The 21,278-nt window shown below is 37.1% G+C and overlaps 1 protein-coding gene across 6 annotated transcripts in view; it reads left to right on the top strand.

Moving 5' to 3' along the window:
* Nucleotides 1–395: 395 nt before the first annotated feature.
* The window catches only part of WDSUB1 (WD repeat, sterile alpha motif and U-box domain containing 1), a 41,984-nt gene continuing 21,101 nt past the window's right edge, over nt 396–21,278 (top strand). Inside the window, exons 1-6 of one of the 6 annotated variants that reach the window (XM_034643407.1) lie at nt 396–564; nt 3,071–3,245; nt 4,873–5,057; nt 7,014–7,106; nt 10,976–11,069; nt 20,720–20,753. In XM_034643407.1, the coding sequence (XP_034499298.1) occupies nt 3,121–3,245; nt 4,873–5,057; nt 7,014–7,106; nt 10,976–11,069; nt 20,720–20,753 (531 nt within the window). In that variant the 5' untranslated portion in view covers nt 396–564; nt 3,071–3,120. The other 5 variants (XM_002925276.4, XM_034643409.1, XM_019805999.2 and 2 more) reach the window with 5 other exon arrangements.

Below are 21,278 nucleotides of genomic sequence, written 5' to 3'. Positions count from 1 at the left end.
GCCCTGAAGAGATGTGGGAAACCTTAGCACAAAGACGATGGCAAAAAACACCAGGTGATGGACCGCTGAGGACAGAGGTAGCCTAAACAGAAAAGAGCAATCTCGGAGGTCAGAGGAGAACAGAATACAGGGAGAAATACCGGAGAGGAAAGACATTTCAAAACCCCTGTGCTGCAATACCCAGACAGTTGATACAGTGCGACCTTTAAAACCATATTTCAGGCACTCGCTAAGCCTTGGGACTTCAGCTTCCCCGACTGGGAAAAAACTGCAAATTAAGGTTCTTCCCAAAACTGAACTCAGGTTGAGCTAGGACCAGAATTAAGAGACGCCACAGCGGAGGGTGGGAGGCCACGCATGCGCCGTGGGGCGGGGCGTGCTCGGGGGGGCGGGGCCTGTTTCCTCTCTCTCAGGGTTTCCGCGGTGGCCAGCCCCACCCGCCTCACCTGCGCGTCACGTGGCCCTCCCGCGCCCGGGGGCACCTGAGGGCGGATCCCGCGCGCCTTGGGTCTTCAAGGTGGACGTGGGCGCGTCCGTGGGCCGGTTGAGCGGCGACGGCGGCAGGTGGGAGAGCACCGCTGGGATCAGCTCGCGGAGCCTCCCTAGTCGGGGTGTTCGAAACCTCTGGTTCTCGCACTGTGGTTCCAAGCGCGCGGCGGGGGCGGGCCAGGACCTGGACGCGAGCGGGGCGCGGCTGTGCGGCCAGGGCCGGGGGCCGGGAGCCGGGCGAGGCCTGCGGGCGTTGCCTGGATCCCCCAGCTGGGCCGGGTCGGATGCCTCCGCCCCGGAAGGCCCGCTTCGTCAGCTGTCCGCCCGCACGCCTGGGTGGCTCAGTCCGCTGAGGCCCGGCCGGCTCTGAGAGTGGGGTACACCTTTGGTACCTGCGAGCAGGGGGAGTAAGTCGCGGGGCTTTATTTGGGGAGATTTGGGGCACAATTCAGGTTTGCTCTGGATTGGATAGGGATGCGTGTGTTGACACTGGCGAGTTGACCAGCCCGGGGATTGAGCCTTCGGCGTGACGGCTGAGTGGACGCCCACACCCCGAGGCAGGTGGTGGTAGGCTTGAGAGTGCTTTTCAAAACAGACTGTTCTTGCGAGTGGTTAGGTCGCTGTTCTTCCAACTGCTTGGTCTGGTACTGCAAAGGGAGCTGGTTGCCACAAGGGTGTGGAAGCCAAAGTTTGTTTGCAAGGTTACCTACCCGTCCTTGCACAGTTGGGATTTGGGAGTTCTTCAGAAAGACCTCATGATCTTGCTTGTTTTCCTTGCGGTAATACAGGTGACAATACACCAGGACATTTCGTGGCCTTTTTGTTTTGTTTTGTTGTTGTTTTGTGGGTTTTTTTGCTTGTTTTTTAGACGTTATTGAAATTAATGTTTGGAAAAAAGGCTGAAATTTGGGGATACAATATTGGAAAATATATGCTCCACCTATTTGTAAAAAGTTCTGCAAATAACAGTGGAACAAGGGATTATGAATTAAAATCTAAGAACATACCTATTCCTTCAGGGCCGATTATTGTTGCATTTTGCATTATTTTTCCACTGTTGGATTTTTTTTAAAGTATTGGTCAGCTTTAAATTTTCTAATTTATATTTTGTTCATATAATATTTAGAGGTAGAACTCAAGTGGATTTGGAAAAAAATAATCAACAAATATTTATTTGAGCATGTTAGGTGTCTGACACTGTTTATGTGCTGGGGATACGGAAATGAGCAAGACGGGCAAGATCTCCACTCCTTTGGAGTTCACATTCTAGTGGTGAGGAGGCAAATAACAAATACATCAGATGATGGTAATTGCTACACTGAGGATTAAAACAGGCTGATATGTTAGCCTGGAGAGTGGCTGCTTTAGTCTGGGAAACCCTTTCCTAGGAGAGACACTGGAATTGAGATCTGAATGAGGAATAGGATCTCAAAAGCAAAGGGAGAGAGAATTTCAGCCTGCGAAAACAGCTTTATGAAGATCTAAGACAGTATCCATTTGACCAGGAAAGCTGGAAGGAAATGAGGGAAAGGGGAAGGGGGCGGAACTTGAGATCTGAGAAATAGGCAACGCAAGCGCCAGATCACACATACAGCATTTTGTAAGCTGTGACGAAGGGTTTGGATTTTAATCTAAATTTTTAAATTTGTTAAGTGCAGTCTGGCTACGTTCATTTTTTGCCACTCTTTCTCTTTGGTTTCCTTCTCTTGGTTTCCTTGGATTTATTAAATTGGTTCTTCACTTCAAATCTTTTAGATCATTTTATCCTTTATCAAACAAGGTGGCAGAACATGACGAGAGCTTTCGGCACTGCCACTGAAATTTTGAATGAAACCATTTCTTAATTTTTATGAGTGAACGGTACAGTTAATGCATCTCAAAGGCAGAGCTGTAGCCTTGGCTCCGTTCTGTGGAAAGAGCCCCTGAGACAGTTTGTTAAGAGTGAAAAATCTTTTTGAGTTGAGATTAGCAGATCTGGAATGAGGCATTTTGGAGAAGTGATTAGTTAAGGGAAAGGCTTCAGAGATTACATAAATACCCAATGTTTTGGATGTTCAGTGTCAAATCAGTGTCAAGTTATTTGACAAGGTTCTTTTTCAAGAGTTAATGGAACTTTATTGGTGTGTCAGTTGTGACTGTGATCATCAGAGTTTATAGTCTTACCGGTGTTTTCTCTCCAAATTATTCTTATCTCAGGTGTAACAGTTTGTCCTTTAAAAATATGAAGGAGCTTTCACTGAACAAATCCTTAAGTTGATTTTGACTCTTTTATATCGATTTGAGTTGCATTTATTTGACTCTAAGGATGAAGTAACCTTTATTTAAAAATTGCAGGACATTTTACTTCAAATAAAGAACATGGTGAAACTAATTCACACCTTAGCCGATCATGGTGATGATGTCAACTGCTGTGCGTTCTCCTCTTCCCTCTTGGCTACTTGCTCTTTGGACAAAACAATTCGCCTGTACTCCCTAAGTGACTTTACCGAGCTGCCCCACTCGCCATTGAAGTTTCACACCTATGCTGTCCACTGCTGCTGTTTCTCCCCTTCAGGACATGTTTTGGCTTCCTGTTCAACAGATGGTACCACTGTCCTGTGGAATACTCAGAACGGAGAGACTTTGGCAGTGATGGAACAGCCCACTGGTAGCCCCGTGAGGGTTTGCCAGTTTTCCCCAGACTCCACCTGTTTGGTATCAGGGGCAGCTGATGGAACGGTTGTTTTATGGAATGCCCAGTCATACAAGTTATATAGGTATGAATATTTAAACCCTTTCCGTTTTTAACCCTATTAACAAGTCTGCCCAAAAAATAAATAAAAATAGAAAGCAGAATATTTTGATGACCTGAAGGAGCTGATAATTTTCACATATCACAAGGAAAGACATTTTGACCTGTCTTCTGAAGGTTATAAAAACAGATGTTTAATATGGTTTTTATAGATTTGCTTGGCCCTGAGAGTTTTAAATCTCCAATCTTTCTCTTGTAAAATAAGGGCTACTCTTGTTAGAGTTTTATGGATTTTTTTACTTTAAGAGCTAGAAAAAGGAAACAGTCTTTTGTATAAGATTCAGTAATTCTGGCTTTATTTTTGTGATTGATGACTCAAGCGTTCACAGTAATAGAGTAATGGTAGGTAAGTCTCACCTAAGAAACACAGCTGGTTCCTGACCAGGATTCTTGCCGGGCGAACGATCAATCCCAGGAGAAAGAACCTTGTGATGTGTGGTGTTGTATTATCATTTTTTAAAAAACCACCTGAAAAACTCCTTTTAGATGAAAATACATCGATTAATTTGTACTGGTAATGTTCTGTTACAACTTGCCAACGTGGAAGCTATGTACTTTTAATGGTGAAATAAATATCACATAAAGTTTACCATTTCAGCCATTTTTAAGTGTACAGTGACATTAAAGTACATCAAATAGCATAAACTTTTAAATGTTACCAAGTAAAACAGCCCAATATACTTTCTCCTGTCCCTGCATCATTCAGAGCACATGCCAGCTGGGAAACAACTGTTGCTCATTAGATTTAGGTCTGTGGGTTGAAGAAGGTGATGTGCTTTAACTGGCGTTAATGAACCGTTTAAAGAGACAGCGCAGAAGGAATGAAATCTCTTTCAGGTTTTTTGTCTGAACGAAATACAGCTGTCAGCTAAGAATTTTTCACTTACCAGGTGATGAATTCTGCCTCTCTGCCATCACTTCCCTAACGTATGCTGTGAAAAGATAACACTGCAGTAGATTTAAGCACTGGATAGGAGCCCGCACTCATTCTTAGGCTTTCATCAGTTTATTTTTCCTAATTGAGAAAATTAAAATTAATATTGTCAGCACATTGCTTCTTTATCTTCCCAAGATAATTTTAACTTATTCACAGCATTTTCTTTTCATAAGGAATTTATATTTTATTTATATTTGTATTTTATATTTGCAGATGATGCTTCAGGGTGATTTTAATACAAAAGTTGGAAGTACTTTTGACCCCAATAACATGTTTTCCAATAAAAATAGGTTTTTAAAAAATATGTGACTGTAGTTGATATTTTGGTTGTCAGAGCTTTTTTTGTTAAGTTTTGTAGATTTTAATGTGTTCGTACAGACTTGCCATATGGAAAAACATGAAGATACATGGACTTTGGTTTGGATCTGCATAGTTTAGGCTTGAATACATTACTTAAGATTGTGTTTAAGCCCTTTTCTTGGGAAAAGCATATCTCAGTTTATAGCATATGATATTTCTATAGACATCTGTTGCCTTTTCTAGCTCTCTGATAGCCATTTTTACTATAACAAGCTGCTGTTAGAAATTGTAATATAAAGTAAAAGATACTCTGAAATGAAATGAAGCCCCTCCCCCCTTTTTGCTTCTATTTCAGATGTGGTAGTGTTAAGGATGGCTCCTTGGTGGCCTGTGCATTTTCTCCGAATGGAAACCTCTTTGTCACTGGCTCCTCGTGTGGAGATTTAACAGTGTGGGATGATACAATGAGGTGTCTACATAGTGAAAAAGCACACGATCTTGGAATTACCTGCTGTGATTTTTCTTCACAGCCAGTTTCTGGTGAGTTATTTTACTCTTTAAGCGCTAGTAGTTCCTATTTGTAATTTGTGGATGATTTTTAATTCTTGTATTCATTTTCATTTCATCTTTAATAAATGAGAAGCCCTTTTAATTCATTCCTTTTAAGGAATCATTCTTGTCCTTTATCTTGATCAAAATGAAATCATGAAGAAATATCATAAGGGAAAATCAGGTTCTTTAATGTATGTTGGGGATGACTCAACTTTGTATAGTAGATCCGGGTTCCTTGAATATGGTAATTTAGAGGACCTAACCCTATTGGTTGCGGTGTGGGATTTTAAAATACCGTATATTGATCTCCAAAGAGAAATGTGAAATTAAAAAATGGAAACAGAAGCTAAATTTTCAGTTTACTAATTTAATCTTTCAAAAGCTAAATTTATAAGATAAGATGTTTGACAACACAATTAGCTTTTAGAAAAAAGAAATATAAACTACTGAATATAGATAGACTCTTGGTTTTAAATAGATAACAGTGAATTGGGAAGCTCTCTTCTATTTCATGGTCTGTGTTAGGATGGAAGTTCTGCTTTTGCTTCCTCGAGTCCTGTTACACCACCAGTGCTGTCCTATTAGCAATATAATGTGAGCTACATTGTAAATGTAAGACTTTTTAGTAATAGGTGAAATTAATTTTAAGGATATAATTTATTTTACTCATATGTAAAATATTTCAATAATTGATAGTAACACTTAAGATATTTCACTATTTTTTGGTACTAGGCTTTTGAAATCTGGTGTGTATATATATCACATTTAAGTTTGTTCTAGCCACATTTCATGTGGCTAGTGACTGCCTTATTGGACAGCTCAGGTCCAGAAGGTGGGCAGGATGGTTTTGGCACTCCCCTATTTCAAACCCATCAGTGGCTGATTAAAATAAGATTAAGGTAAGGTATAAAATACCAAATCCAAAACACAAAGCCTGCAAGTACCAGACACCTTCTGTTTGCCTGCCTCCTCTCAACGCACACTTGGCCTCAGACATTCTCTTGCCACACTGGGCTCCTTTTGTTCCTTGAATGTTTCTAATTTTTCCAAGGGTTTTACATGTGGACCCTTCACCTGGTTCACTGTTAGTTATCTTTTAGATTTCAGGTAAAAATCACTTCACATGAGCCTCCCCCTGTGCTTACCCACATAATTGTGTCTTAGTGCATATCAGTGCCAAAACTTTCTTTGATGAAACTGCATCTGTGATGTTAGGTGGAACTCATGTAACATTGAGTTGATGATATCAATATTTACATTAGCTACAAATATTTAGGAACTTGTCTAGTGTGTATATAATTATACACTGAAATTATCTCAGCATTAAAAACTAGTGGATTTTTTGTGACACCAAATTTACTGATTACTTTCCCTGATTTGTATCATTTCTACCAAATAAAACAGACTGAATTAATGCTCTTTTGGATTTATGTAATACCAGTCTTTGTCTTGATTAAATCAAATGGGGGGAAAAATCTCGTTATTATTCCATGTGAATTATAGACTAAGCTTTTAAGAAGTGGGTATATCCTTTAAAAAGAAAAAAGTTAAGGTGGGAATAAACATTTAGCACTCATAACTTTCCTTCCTAATTTTTCCCATCAGTGTTAGCCTTACTCTAAAATTGAGTTGGAGGATGCCCCAGGCCTAGTGGCTCAATATTGGCCCATGGAGCCTTGAGTTCTATCCTTAGTAGAAGGTAAATAAAAAGGTATTTTGTTGTAATAACTTCAGTGGCCAGGGTTATAATCCTTTGATGCACCTTGCTTAAAATAAATTCTTTAATCAGCATTTCATTCTATGTTTTAAGTTTAGTTAATAACACTTTTGAATACGGCTTAAATGAATAGATAGAATTAACAGATCTCAATATAAGAAGTTGAAAATTTTTGGTTTAAATGTTTTATAAATTCTTATTTATTTTTAACAAATTTACATTTTTAGATGGAGAGCGTGGTCTTCAGTTTTTTCGATTGGCATCATGTGGTCAGGATTGCCAGATCAAAATTTGGGTTGTTTCTTTTACCCATATCTTCGGTATGTATGTATTCAACCAGGAGTTCTCTAAAATTGTGAGTCAGATAGAATTTGTTTTAATTAATCTTTTTACTTAAGGAACTCTGGATATCTAAAAGTGATTATAAAACTATGTATTAATAAATTTTAATCAGAGTAATTACATACATATACGTGGTTTAAAAATTGGATGCTTACAGCTGATCATGACCTCAACACCACCACCACACACGATCCTGCTGACCAGAGGTAACAACTGCACTTTATCTGTTTGCAACTCTTGGTTTTCAGTTTGTATAAATATTGTTTTACCAGCATATTTAAAATTTTTTCACTGTAGTGACTTTTTTGACAATGCGTGGGAGGTCTTTCCTCCATGTAATGCACTATTCCTTCGGGTGATCCTTCAGTCAAGAAACTTACGTGGTTCAGTTTTGGAAAACAGTATTCCTTTAAGTTATTTAATAATTTCTTCCCCATTTCCTCTCTTTTTAATAACTCATTAATTGGGTGTTGGACCGCCTGATTTCTTCCCTCTGTCCCCCCCACCCAGCACCACATTTATCTCTTTATCTTTTTTCGTACTTTATGGAAGCACTCCTTAGCTTTATCTTTTAACCTTTGGTATTTTTTATTCGTCATATTTTCAGTTTCTCTAAGTTCATCTTTTATTCTGTTTCTTTTACTCAGTGTCCTCCTTTTAGTTTATGAATGCAAGATCATCTCAAAACTCAGGGTATCAGTTAGAGGCTTTTTGTTTTGTTGTTCCCTTCTGTTTCCTGATTGTCCTTGTTTGCTCTTGAGTCTTTGTTTACTCTTACCTTCTCTTTCATATGATTACCTTCTTCAGGTGTCTGGTGATCCTTGTATTCCATTGACATGTAAGTGTTAGGCAATAAGATGTTTAGAAGCTTTGTGCACACTGGTTTGTTGTTGCTGGCTTCCCTTTAGGATGAGGAAGTGGGTTGTTGGCCCTTATTGGAGAGGGTTCAGGGACTTAGAGAATTGCCCTGGAGCTGCCAAGGAGCTCCGTGGAAAGCCATTGTTTTCCCTAGAAAGGTTTTCCCTAGAGAGAAGCATCTGGCTTTGTGCAGCGTGCTATGTATGGGTGGGATGAGGGAGGGATTGGAGGTGGACACCGAGTGTTTTATCAGCAGACTTTTTGCTAACTTTCTTGTTTTCAAGTTGATTTCTGTGTCATTCTGATTTTCCTTTTCCCCAGCTGTTGATAGTACTAAGTCTTTTGGGGTGTTCTAGGGCAGATTAACTTTCTTCTTGGCCGTCGCCCCTCCTTTTGTACTCTGGGCTGTTACTCTGCTCCTCTCTACTGCCTCATCAGCTAATGTGCTTTCTGCCTTCCCAAAACTGGCTTCAGTTTCTGGACTGCTGATGCCTCTCTTTCCATTCTCTTCATTGTTGCGCTTTTATATCTTTATCAATTCTTTCACTATCATTTTAATGGGAACTCTGATATTATATGGTCAATAGGCCATCTTGCTTCAAATGCTTAAAAATATTTTTGCTTTATTGTTACCTAATAAGCTTCAGTTAAATTACAAACTGCATTTTGTTGTTTACAATTATTGTCAAAGATGAACAAAGCTGGACACCAAAATATAAGGATAGATTTTAACCAGTAATATACTGTTGCAATAGGGAGAAGGATCTAACATGAACTTTACTCAGCTTCAGTTTATACAGAGGTGACTGGGCATTTTGAAGGGAGAATGAGGGAATAAGGAGGGAGGTAAGTGGGGCTCTGTTGTAGAGTCAGGGAAGTGAAAAATTACAAAGAACTCATCTGGGTTTGCTAACTGACACTTACGGAGATTAGGCTCCTACCCTCCCACAGAGTGGGAGACAGGGGTCCTATCATCACGTGTTGGGTGGAATGAACAGTAAATTCTTTTGGCAACCTTGAGTTTTCTCAGACAGCTACTTTAAGGGGATTAGGGTTATCCTAGGGATGCAGCCTGGAGCTGTCAGAAACTATGTTAGTGTGAGTCTTTATAGGTCAAGGTCAGGGCTTTAGTTGAGAACAGGGCTCAGAAGAGCCTGGCTGGAGTTTGATCAAAGAGAAAATCTTTGTCTTTATACCAGTATATAGAGAAGGGACCATTATCAGGAAATGAATATTTCTCTTTGTGGAAATTCAGTTCGTTTATTGCCAATTAGGTTATATTTGGTATTTAGTCATTCTTTTAATGTGTTCAGTGACATACTGGTGAGGACCAGGGTTTGCTGGTCTATCCTGTCTTTTTACTCTTGCCAAAGTAAAAATTTTTATGAGAATCCATGAATATAGTCATATATTGGATGTTCTAAATATGTCTTTAATAATTGTTCAAAAATAAAACATTTGATGCATTGCCTTGAAAATGTGTTTTTACATTGATTCTTTGAAAAACATACTTAACAGTTTATAAACCTGCACTGTTAAAGCCTTTTTATAAAGTGTTCACCATCATTTGCACCTAATTTTTTTAATTGCTAATTTGTTAGGGAGGAGTAGATAGACTTGTGGATCTTACACTTGAGAATATAGCCTGTGGTGATATTGCAAGTTTTACTGGTTCATGTGGTTTACAACTTGTGAACATTTTTGCTGTTTGATTGTGCCAGTGCCTGATCACTATGTTCCATAGTGCCTTCAGTGACCACAGCTCCTCTCCCAGATAAAAAATACATGTTTTTTTCCTATTGTGAATGGAAATAAAGTATGTACATTTAGTAATAATAATATTTTCTATTTGTTGAAGCTTTTACCAGCTCTAATGACCTTTTTGTTTAATTAAATGCTGTTATCTTAAGAGCCGTTAATGCTTCAAAAAAATAATTATTCTGAGAAAATAGATTTCACTTATTTCTTTATCTCCTCAGGTCAGCTTCTTAATAGTAATTTTTATAGGTTGTCACTAAAATATATTGAATTCCTTTGGTTTAGCTTTAAAATAGTTGTGATATTTCTTTTCAATAATTACAGAAAGCATAAAAAGGATTTTAGTGTTACCATACCTTGTAGGAGTATTATAAGATATAATTGGAATTACAGGATGTATAAATTATCATTGATTATTTTTTATTTATGTAATGAGAAAATATTTTCTTGATATCAGATTTTAAAAACTGATCTTTGTGGGGCATCTGGGTGGCTCAGTCGGTTAAACATCTGCCTTTGGCTCAGGTCATGATCCCAGGGTCCTGAGATAGAGCCCTGCATCAGGCTCCCTGCTCAGTGGGGAGCCTGCTTCTCACTCTCCCCCTCCCCCGTTTGTGTGCGCATGCTCTCTCTCTTTCTCTCTCTCTCAAATCTTTTCAAAAATTAAAAAAATAAAAACTGATCTTCGTTTAGACATTTGGGCAATTGGTATATGTGTAATTATACTTGTGTGTATATATTATATTTATATATATATTTTTTAATTTTATTTTTAAGTAGGCTCCATGCCCAGCGTGGGGCTCAAATTCATGCCCCTGAGATCAAGAGTCACATGCTCCACTGACTGAGCCAGCCAGGCAACCCAATATATATTTTATATTTTTAAAAATTAGATGCCAAGATTGTCTTAATAGTTTAAAATTTTAGATTAGTTTAAAATGCTATATTTTTATGTATTTTATAGAGTTTAAAATTTTAAATTTTAAAAGTACTTGATCATTATAATCCCTCTACATTTGTTGAGTGCACCATTTTCTTTACTCATCACTGAACATTTGAAACCGCTTAATCACACTGCATTCCGATACCTGAGTTGCATGAAGATTTTTTTCATTTTTGTATTCTTTAGACAAAGATAGTTTATTAAAATAAATGAGTGAAATAGTTTTGACTTAAAAATAAATTCTAAGCACAGTCAGCTTGCTAATTTTTCTTGCCTTGTTATTTGCAGGTTTTGAATTAAAATATAAAAGTACACTGAGTGGGCACTGTGCTCCTGTTCTGGCTTGTGCTTTTTCTCATAATGGGCAGATGCTAGTCTCGGGGTAAGCTATTTAGTTTAATTTTCTTAAACCATTTTGATATGAAATAGAATAGATACACAGAAAAGTACATAAAACATAAGAGAACAGCTTGATAAATGGGTGCAAACCTATGTAACCACTACTCAGGTCAAGAAATGGAACATCACTGGTTCTGCTCCAAAAGTTTTCCCTTCCAGGTACCCCTCTAGAATGACAACACCTCAGGTCATATACAATATCACTTTTTTCTTTTAAATTGATTTATAACAAATCATATAATTTTGTGTCTGGCTTCCCCTAGTCAACATGTTTGGGACATCCATTCATATTAATGCATACAGCTGTGGCTTGTTGGTTTTCATTGCTATGTAATATTCCATTGAATGTATATACTCTAACTTACCCACTTTAATGTTGATGAATATGTGGACTATTTTCAGTTTGGAAGCATTACAATAATGTGTGAATCTATCTGTGTCTTCTAGTGTACATGTTTGTGCATTTTTGTAGGAAAAATACAGAGGAAGAGAATTTATGAGCCATAGGCTAATGGTATTTTTAACTTTGACAGGTAACATCAAATTGTTTTCCAAGTAGCTGAACTCCTCTATAGCTGTGTTATTTCACAGCCTAGCCTATACTTGATACTTGGTGTTTTAAGTCTTTTTAATTTTAGCCATTCTTACAGATGTGAAGTGCTGTCTTACTGCGTTTTTAATTTGCATTTTCCTAAAACAGTGAGGTTAGAATCTTTTCAGAAGTTTATTGGCCCCATATGTTTCCTCTTTTATGAAGTGCTTGTTCATGTCTCTTGCTTATTTTTCTTCTGGATTATCTTTTTCTTATTGATCTATTGTTGAAATTATACATATTGTCACTGTATTTCAATATATGACCCACTTATTGGTTGTATATGTCGCAAGTATCTTTTCCCTTCTGTGGATTTGTCTTTTCGCAGCTTAAGTTTTAGTGTAGTCAGTTTATGTTCCGAGTCATGAGGATATTTTCCCATATTATCTTCTAAAACCTTTATTGTTTTTCCTCTATCACATTTGTTTTGTGTGTTTCATGTACAGGATAGTAGGAGTCCAATTCTTTTCTTTGCATGTGGATATCCAGTTGTCCCAGTAATATTAGCCATTGAAAAGATCGTCTTTTCTCATGTTGTTCTGCTGCCTTGTCAGAAATGACCATGTATGTGTGGATCTGTATCTCAGCCTGCTATTTCATTCTGTTGTTCTATATCCTTGCTCTAAAACCATTCTCTTTCCAAGGCTTTATATTTTAGCTATTCCTGGATTTTGACATTCCATATAAATTTCAGAGTTAGCTTGCGAGATTGCCTCCAGCTATCTCCTATATACAACAAACCTGTTGGATTTTATTGGGGTTATATTGAGCCTTATAAATTTGGGGATAACTGACATCTTTATGATATTGAGTCTTTTAACCCATGAATATGGCATATTTCTCCATTTATTTTTGTTTTGACTTCTCTCAATAATTGTCTTCTATGTAGAAGTTCTCCTTTTACTAGATTTATTTCTAGGCACTTAATTTTTTGTTGCTATTGTAAAAGACATAGCTAATATAGGGAAGTATATATGGAAAGACAAAATTGAGATCTTGTAAGGATCTTAATTTTTGCGTTTTTTATGTACAAAATCATATCACATGTTGATGGTTTTTGTTTCTTCCATTCTAATCATTATACCTTTGACATCATCCATGCCTTACTGAACTAGCTAACAGTACCAGGATAATGGAAATAATGATAACAGCCAACCTCTGATTCGTCTTTGCAAAGGAAAGCTTTCATTATTAAGTGTGATCACTGTAGGTTTTGGGAGATAAGCTTTATTAGCTCTTCTGTTCCTTCTAGTTTGTAAGAGGTTTTGTTTTGTTTTGTTTTGTTTTTATTATGAAGAAGTGTTATGATTCTCTTGAAATAATCATATGCTTTTTCTCTCTTATTCTATTAGGGTGGTAGATCATATTATTTCTCAAATGTTAAACCAACCTTGCTTTGCTGGAATAAAGCCAGTTTAGTCAGGACTTACCATTTTTGTGCATTGCTATAGATAAGCCTGATTCTAACTGTTGCTTCCTTGGATGTAACTTGTATTTTTTTCACTGGCTACTCACAGAACTTTCTCTTTGTGGGGTTTTGTTTTTGTTTTTGTTTTGTACTTACTTTGTATCAAGATTTGGATTTCTTTTTACTTAGTTTGCTTTGGAATTCACTGAGTTTGTTAAATACATAGAATGATAATTTATCAGTTAAGGAGAAATTCTTATTCATTCTCTCTTCAGATATTGCCTCTATCCTTTCTCTCCTCTAAATCTGAATCTCCAATTAAGTGCAAAATATATTTTCTTACTATAAACTTTATATCTTTTCTTTTCTGTATTTTTCATTCTCCTATTTCTCTGGCTTTATTTTGAGTGGTTTCCCCTTTGCTGATGCTGTCCTTAGCTTTATTTGATATATTAATAAACTGGTCCATTGATGAATCCTTAATTTGGATTATTTTATTTTTTGGTCCTGGAATTTGTATTTGGCTATTTTTTCAGGTCCACTATGTCACTTTTTATGATTTCTAGTTCTCTGTAGAAAATTTTAACATTGGCTTTTATTTTTCAAAACTTTGTAAAGCAATTGGTTTGGTACACGGTAGCATGATTCAGTTACTTTATATTCTCTTTGTATACTTGGTATATTTTCTCCTTGCTGCCATTGGATTTTTTCACCATTGCCTGTCTGATATCACAGGCCATAGTACTGAAATCCACATTCATGGCTCTTCACAGCAGACTTTTGCTCCAGCCCAGATATTTAGACTCCTAATAATCACTTAAAATATTCTGGACTAAGCCTGATTGTTCTTTTCCCATATGCTCCAATCCTTGCCAAATAATAAGCCAAAAAATTAGTTATGTTGTCATTTTAGATGTGACTCTTTTATCTCAAAAGATGAAAATGGTTCGTCATCAAAAAGCATGTATAGTAATTCTCTTTTGACCTAGAATTGAAGTCAGTGAAAGTTTAAACAGAGTTGGATTTCCTTCTTTTGTTTTGGGGGATATATTGTGCATTTCACTCTTAAGAGGTTAAGTGACAAAATGATGATATGATATTCAGCAAGTATTTATGACTCTTATGTGCCCAGGTCTCTGCCAATTGCATTATGGCATAGAAAAGGAAGTATAACACAGTGTGCCCTTGAAGATGTTTTAATTCTCTATCCTGACGTTCATCGCAAGATCTGACATATCTTTGCCTTCTGAATCATGAAAGAAGCATTAAGTGAAACTTAGTATAGTTTTTTGTGTTATAAAAACTATTCGTTATTTATAAATACTATTTTATAGCATTGTAATTCCTTATGAGCTTGTATATATGTCAATCTTAATTAACATGTTAACTATAAAATGTGCCTTTTCCAGTCATTGTGGATAAATGGAATTTTACATTATTACATACTTTTTGGTATATGGTATCACTCTATGTCACATTCATATATTTTTTCTGAATATTCTTAATTCATTTGGATAAATATAGAGGCAAGTGAATGAGTTGGAAATGTAAGATGATGAAATATAAACATTTAGTTTTTTAGGGAAATTGGGAGATATGTTTTAAACACTACTTCCATGAGTAGGTAAAGAACAAGTTAATTGGTCAATGATATATTCCATTTGCAACTAAAAGTTATTGGTAAGGTGGAATGAATACATATGCTAAAGAGGGAGACAGTGGGAAAAAAGTGAGTAGGATAAAAGATATTTGAATACAAGTGGCTACATAGAAAAGTGAATTGACAACAGAATAGGATTATAGGTCAGGTGTGCTAAGGAAGATGTATAGGGCATAGATATGGGGTGACCATGTAAAAGGCATCTTGGAATATGCAGCTATGGGAGGATTGGGAAACAGAAGGGGGATTCCAGGAGGCAGGAAATTCTTGAGTGGATTAAAATGTATGATAAATGTAAAGAGGAGTGAGGGGAATTGAGGCTGGAAAAATAGTGTAGAGATGATAGAGACCTACGATGTTGTTATAACTTTGTATAGATTTAGGAGAATGACACTTTTAAAGCAATTTTCGTATGCGTTGCCTAGGTACAGGAGGTGGGTGCTAAAGGTGAGGTGCAGAAATTGAACCATGATTTAGGTCAGTGGTTCTCATGTTTTGGTCTTAGGATTCTTTGACGTTCTTAAAAGTTATTGAAGACCTCAAGGAGCTTTTGCTTATATGAGTTCTATATATCGTTATTTACTGAAAATAAAACTGAGAAAATTCTAAAATATTTTTTAATTCATTAAAACAAGAAACCAGTGCATGTTAACATAACATATTTTCTTAGGGAAAATAAGTGAATTGTTTTGTTTTTTTAAATCTCTTCAATATCTGGGCTAGCAAAAGATACATGGGTTCTCATATCTGCTTCACACGTTCCATTAGCTCTCAGAGCTATGATGGCATCACACATGATGGAGCGAAATATGTAGGTACTTCTTCCCTCCATCTTTCTCTGCATCTCTCCTCTGATTATTTTCCTCTAGCTCCTTGGCAGAATTTGTCTTGTGTTCCATCCTACTTCTCTTGATCAACCAGATAAAATGAACATTATATATATCAGCTTCTATTCAGGCAGGAAAGATCAGTCTTCACAATTCAAATAACTGCCTCTTTCCATAAATCCTCAGTTCTAGTAGTTAGGGTTCCTTGGAAACCAGTTTTAAAATGCCCATCATTGTTAGAGTTTTAAGAGTTCGATAAATAACATCCTCTTTTCTTCTTGAGTCAGAAACCAATGAGAGAGAACTATGAGACAGGCAGACTGGGTGACATGACTGTAGATCTGCAGCTGACTTGCCCACCTGCTCTTGGGTGGCGTGGATCACATTCCCAAAACTCAAATTATCTTTTCCCCCCATCTCCTTACAACATTGTTCATAATCCTGTAGAACAGGTCAGTTCCTTTAGTAGCCTGAAAGTGCATGATGCTGTTTATCATGGAGGGTTATTAGATGTTGCATTGCTTGAAATTAGATGTCTTGTGAAAGCTTTAGTGAAATTTAAATAGCTGTGCCATCTGCTTTATATGTTTTTAGGCTAAAACTGTCAGGGTGTGTCCCCATTATGAATCTATTTTAATTTTAATACATTCATGGGGGATGATCTAGGAAGTGTAAAATGCAGAAACTTGGGTTTTAGGATCACAAAGAACTGAGTTTTCATCCCAGCCCTGCCGCTTCCTAGCTGTGTGACCTTTAGTAAATTCGAATTCCATATCTTATCTCAGCTTCACTTTTCTGAATTATAAAATGAGGAAAATAATAACACGTTCCTCGTAAGATTGTTATGAAGCTTAAATAAGAAAATGCATGGGGTGCCTGGGTGACTTAGTCTTTAAGCATCTGCCTTTGGCTCAGGGCGTGATCAGTGTCCTGGGATCGAGCCCGCTTCTTCCTCTCCCACTCGCCCTGCTTGTGTTCCCTCTCTTGCTGGCTGTCTCTCTGTCAAATAAATAAATAAAATCTTAAAGAAAAAAGAAAATGCAGGCAAAGCATTTATAATTTAGGGGGCATAATAATTGTTAAATACATGATTATTAAATATTATATATATTATTTTTTTCTGTAATCCAGAACATTGGACATTTTCTGATTTCTGCTTTTTCTGAGTTTCAGCCATTGACCTAAGAGGGTGCATTATAAAACACCTGCTTGAAATTTACCATGTTCATTCAGAGTTGTTGAGGACTTTCTGTCATAGCATCCTCTCTATAAAGCCCTTGGGGGAAATAGTTCTTTCAGGTCTCAGTCTGGGGAACTGATGTCTTTTCTCCAACTTTGGGTTTGTGTTTCTATCTTAAATTGTGTTGACAGATCATGTTTTCTTTTTTGAATTGCTGTTGAAGAAGCTCAGAACCAAAGTTACAGCCCTCCTGTAGCAGGGTGGACTGGATTTTATGATGCATATTTTAGACACTGAATTTTTTTTAAAGATTTTATTTATTTGAGAGAGAGTGAGTGAGTGCGAGCGGGGGGCGGTGGAGGAAGAGAGGGAAAGGTACAAGCCCACTCTGCACTGAGTGCAGAGCCCAACATGGGGCTCAGTCCCACAACTCGTGAGTCTGTGACCTGAGCCAAAATCAAGAGTCCAACACTCAACCAACTGGGCCACCCAGGCGCCCCTTGGACACTAAATCTTAACCTTCATTTCTCTTGCCCACCTCATCTTTGTATTCTCTTCCTCTCCAGTCTCCTCACATAATTTTTACCTTGTTTTTGCTACATCTTTGTGAGAGACTGCAAATACTTTCTGAATGAGAAGAAACATAGGTAAATATATTTAAAATAAAAATGCTTAAGTGCAAAATAAATCTTTAAACCTTAGCAACACACTTGCCATAAAGAAATGTTGGTAATTCATTTGATTAGCTTTTTGGCCATTGTATAAAGCTAGTTTAGATTGAAATGCTTTAGGTATTTCTGATATGGGTGGCTGTACAATGTCACTATAATGTCACAGATCTCCCATGAGTCTATGATTATATATTCTTCCATTTTTAAAAAAATATTCATTTATTTGTTAGAGAGCACACAATCGGGAGAACAACAGGCAGAGGGAGAAGCAGCAGGCAGAGAGAGAAGCAGGCTCCCTGCTGAGCAAGGAGCCGGACACGGGACTAGATCCCAGGACCCAGGGGTCATGACCCGAGCTGAAGGCAGACACCTAACCGACTGAGCCACCCAGGCATCCCAATATATGCTCTTCCATATCAACCACATTACTATATGTGGTGTTCTCACCCAGTATCCATCTAGATATAATTGACATATTTGTCTTGTAGTCTTGAATGAGCTGAGTTTTTAGAGTGCCACAAAACTGAAGAAATGGAGTATCAAAAGGCTTGAATACTCATGCCTCCTTTGTAAGGAGACACGGGGTTAGAGTGACAGGGCAGGTTGTGGTGGAATGTGGGTACTGAAAAGTTGGGGTAAGATTTACATAACGCAGGCAGGAAATGTATAACCAGGGGTGCCAAACAGTTGGACTTATTGTGTCGTATTGGTTCAGGTTCAATTTAGGGAGTATTTTGAAGTTGTATATTGTTTGAGTAGTTTCAAAGTATTTTATTTTGTGTGTACAGTGGCTCTATTATTCTTCTGGTCTTTCAAACTCAAATCTCAAATATTGAAAACTATTCTTTTTCCCTAATCCTAATTTCTTTCCCCCAGATCTAATCGGTTATCAAAGCCTGTTGTATCTTTCTTTGCATCCCGTGACCAAAGTAAAGACTGTAGGAGTTGAGTTGACAGTCTTTTTTATCTCCCAAAGTTCACAGGTCTCTGTTTATAATTTCCATTCTTTTTGCTTGGATTCATTAGACTCTTAAGAGTTCTTCATGTTTGGCCTTTTGTTTCTCAAATTCACTTTTATACCTCATAACAAGTGAACCTATTCCATTGCCTTCATGGCTGGCTATCTATTGACTACAAGATTGTCTAAATTTCTTAGGTGCTTTTTTTATTCTAGTTTGTTTTTGGCCTTTTTGCTTGCTATTTCCATAGTGGACTCTTGCTTGTTGCCCTAATTTCTGTCTTCCCAGGATACAGTGCTCATAAAGATTAGTAATGATGATCCAGCTCTTCAAGTGATAAATTATTAGGATGAGTTAGGGTTTGTTTTTGATTTTTGGTGTGGTTTTTTTTTTTTTTTTAAGATTTATTCATTTGAGAGAGAGCGAGCAAGAGAAAACAGGAGGAGGGGCAGGGGGAGAGAAACTTTCAAGCAGATTCCATGCTGAGCACAGAGCCCAATGTGGGGCTCGATCCCACTACCCATTAGATTGTGACCTGAGCCAAAACCAAGAGTCAGATGCTCAACTGACTGAGACATCCAGGTGCCCCAGGATGAGTTAATTTTAATTGCACCAGTTGTGGTCTCAGAAAGTGGAATTTCCTTTTTTCTTTTTTAGGATGCTCAAAAGTAGTAGTTTTCCCTAAGAATTTTATATATTTGAGTAATCATACCTTGTACCTTGAGGAATTTAGGACTAATAAGAGTAGCCACAAACTATGTTTGGCATATATATACATAGTCAAATACTGTTAGCTGCTATTATTATTTCTCAGTGTTTTTTGGCTGGAATTTTAACATTTAATGCTATAACTGTTTTTTGACATCCAGAATGCATTCATATGCTTCCCATTTTCTTGTATTTTATTTCGCATTTGAACATTTAAAGTGTAATTTCTGTTTTGAACTTATAATAAAGCTTCTGCAGTCAAAATCCACCACCTACACTGGATAATCTACTAAACAAGGAATTTTAAGCCCTCCAGGAGCTAGGACCCCTAAGGTTGGACTGTTATCAGCCACCTTTTAATAAGTACAAATATTATTAAAGTTGTACAGACAGTAGTAACACTTGTATTGTGTTTTCTCACCTTGCAACATGTATCATGGTGGCATAAAGACTATTTTTAAAGAGGAAAGATATTATGGAGAAAAATGTATCTGTTGTTAAGTACTTTGTTATACGATTGCATTTTTCTTTGTTTGATGATCTTTTTCACCACTAGAATAATCCCAGATGGCTGTGTTTAATTTTTATACCATTAAAAGAAACCATGTAGATTCATATCAAGTTTGGAATTATAATTTTCAAAAATGAGTCACAGGATGTGTACATGCACGTGTGTGTGTGTGTGTGTGTGTGTGTGTGTGTGTATGTATAGAGAGAGATTAGTAATTAAGGCATGGCTATATCATTGATAACAATGCTGTCTGAAACAAAAACCAAAGAACAAGTACTGTTGACCCTTGAACAACATAGGTTTGAACCACGTGGACTTACTTATATGCAGATTTTTTTGATACAGTACGGTATTTTCTCTTAAGACTTTAAGATTTTCTCTAGCTTTATTGTAAATAGTATAGAATACATACAACATACAAAATATGTATTAATCGACTGCTCGTTATTGGTAAGGATTCCAATCAACAGGAGGCTTAGTAGTAGTCAGGTTTTTGGGGAGTGAAAAGTTATATGTGGATTTTCAACTGCGTGGGGATGGGGCTTAATGCCCCTAATCCATGCATTATTCAAGGGTTAACTGTAATAACTTTCCCTTGTAGTGGTTTTTCCCTTTGATTTATTAACTTGATATGGGATTCTGTCTTATTTATACATCATAAATGCTTATTCTGTTTATGGCTAGATGGTATAAATAGCATATGCCCTTGTTTACTAAAGTTTATAATTTTCTGATAAATTTCATATATGGCATGTAGTTTTTTGAATATAACTTCATACATAGAAACAAAAAGGCTGCATTCTAAATGTTTGCATATCAGGGGCACCTGTGGCTCAGTCTGTTAAGCATCAGCTTTCGGCTCAGGGTCCTGGGATCAAGCCCCCCGTCGCATCGGGCTCCCTACTTAGCGGGGTGTCTGCTTCACCCTCTGCCCCTCCCCTGCTTGTGCACATGCTCGTGCTCTCCCTCTCTCTCAAATAAAATCTCTTATAAATGTCTGTATATCAATATCTTAGCCTTTTCTAAAAAAGTTATATAAATGATTTAAAAATACTAATAAATGTTGTACTTTATTTTTATAGAACTTCTCACCCATAATTTTCTTTTTCTTTTAAAGATCAGTGGATAAGTCTGTCATAGTATATGATACTGTAAGTATTTCAAAATTTTTTGTGTGTGATCTGTGTAAATTAGGTTTTTTAGGCTATTGAACTTCAAGTTTAGTTAGGTAAGATGAACAAAATGTGTACTTTTTTTCAAGTGCCTAAGAATATACATGTTCAGAAATGCTAAGATGTGCAGATTAAGGTACAGGTTATGGGGCAAGCCCTTAAATATTTTAATAATGTTTTTAAGATGGACAGATGTCTAAGGTGGACAGATGTTAAATCTGATCAAAGAAAATACAGATTTAAAGAGCACCTATGTACAAAAAAAAAAATCACTTCAAATTGATTATTCTTAAACTTTTATACCAGGTTTCCATAACAGCAAAGATGCATGTTTACCCCGGGGTTGTGAAAGAGTATAGCTCAAAGTGGCCTGCTGCTGGCGGAGTTCTGGCTGGGTTGAGAGTATGAGGAAGAGTAGGATTTAATGGACTTGGGAAAATGAGTTTTTGGTAGACCCATATGAATAAAGACCAGAGTTGCACAAGTATGAAGAAAAATGAACGT

Source organism: Ailuropoda melanoleuca, chromosome 2 (genome assembly GCF_002007445.2).
Source record: "Ailuropoda melanoleuca isolate Jingjing chromosome 2, ASM200744v2, whole genome shotgun sequence".
In the NCBI taxonomy this organism is placed as follows: domain Eukaryota; kingdom Metazoa; phylum Chordata; class Mammalia; order Carnivora; family Ursidae; genus Ailuropoda; species Ailuropoda melanoleuca.
This window is presented reverse-complemented; position numbering and strand designations above follow the sequence as displayed.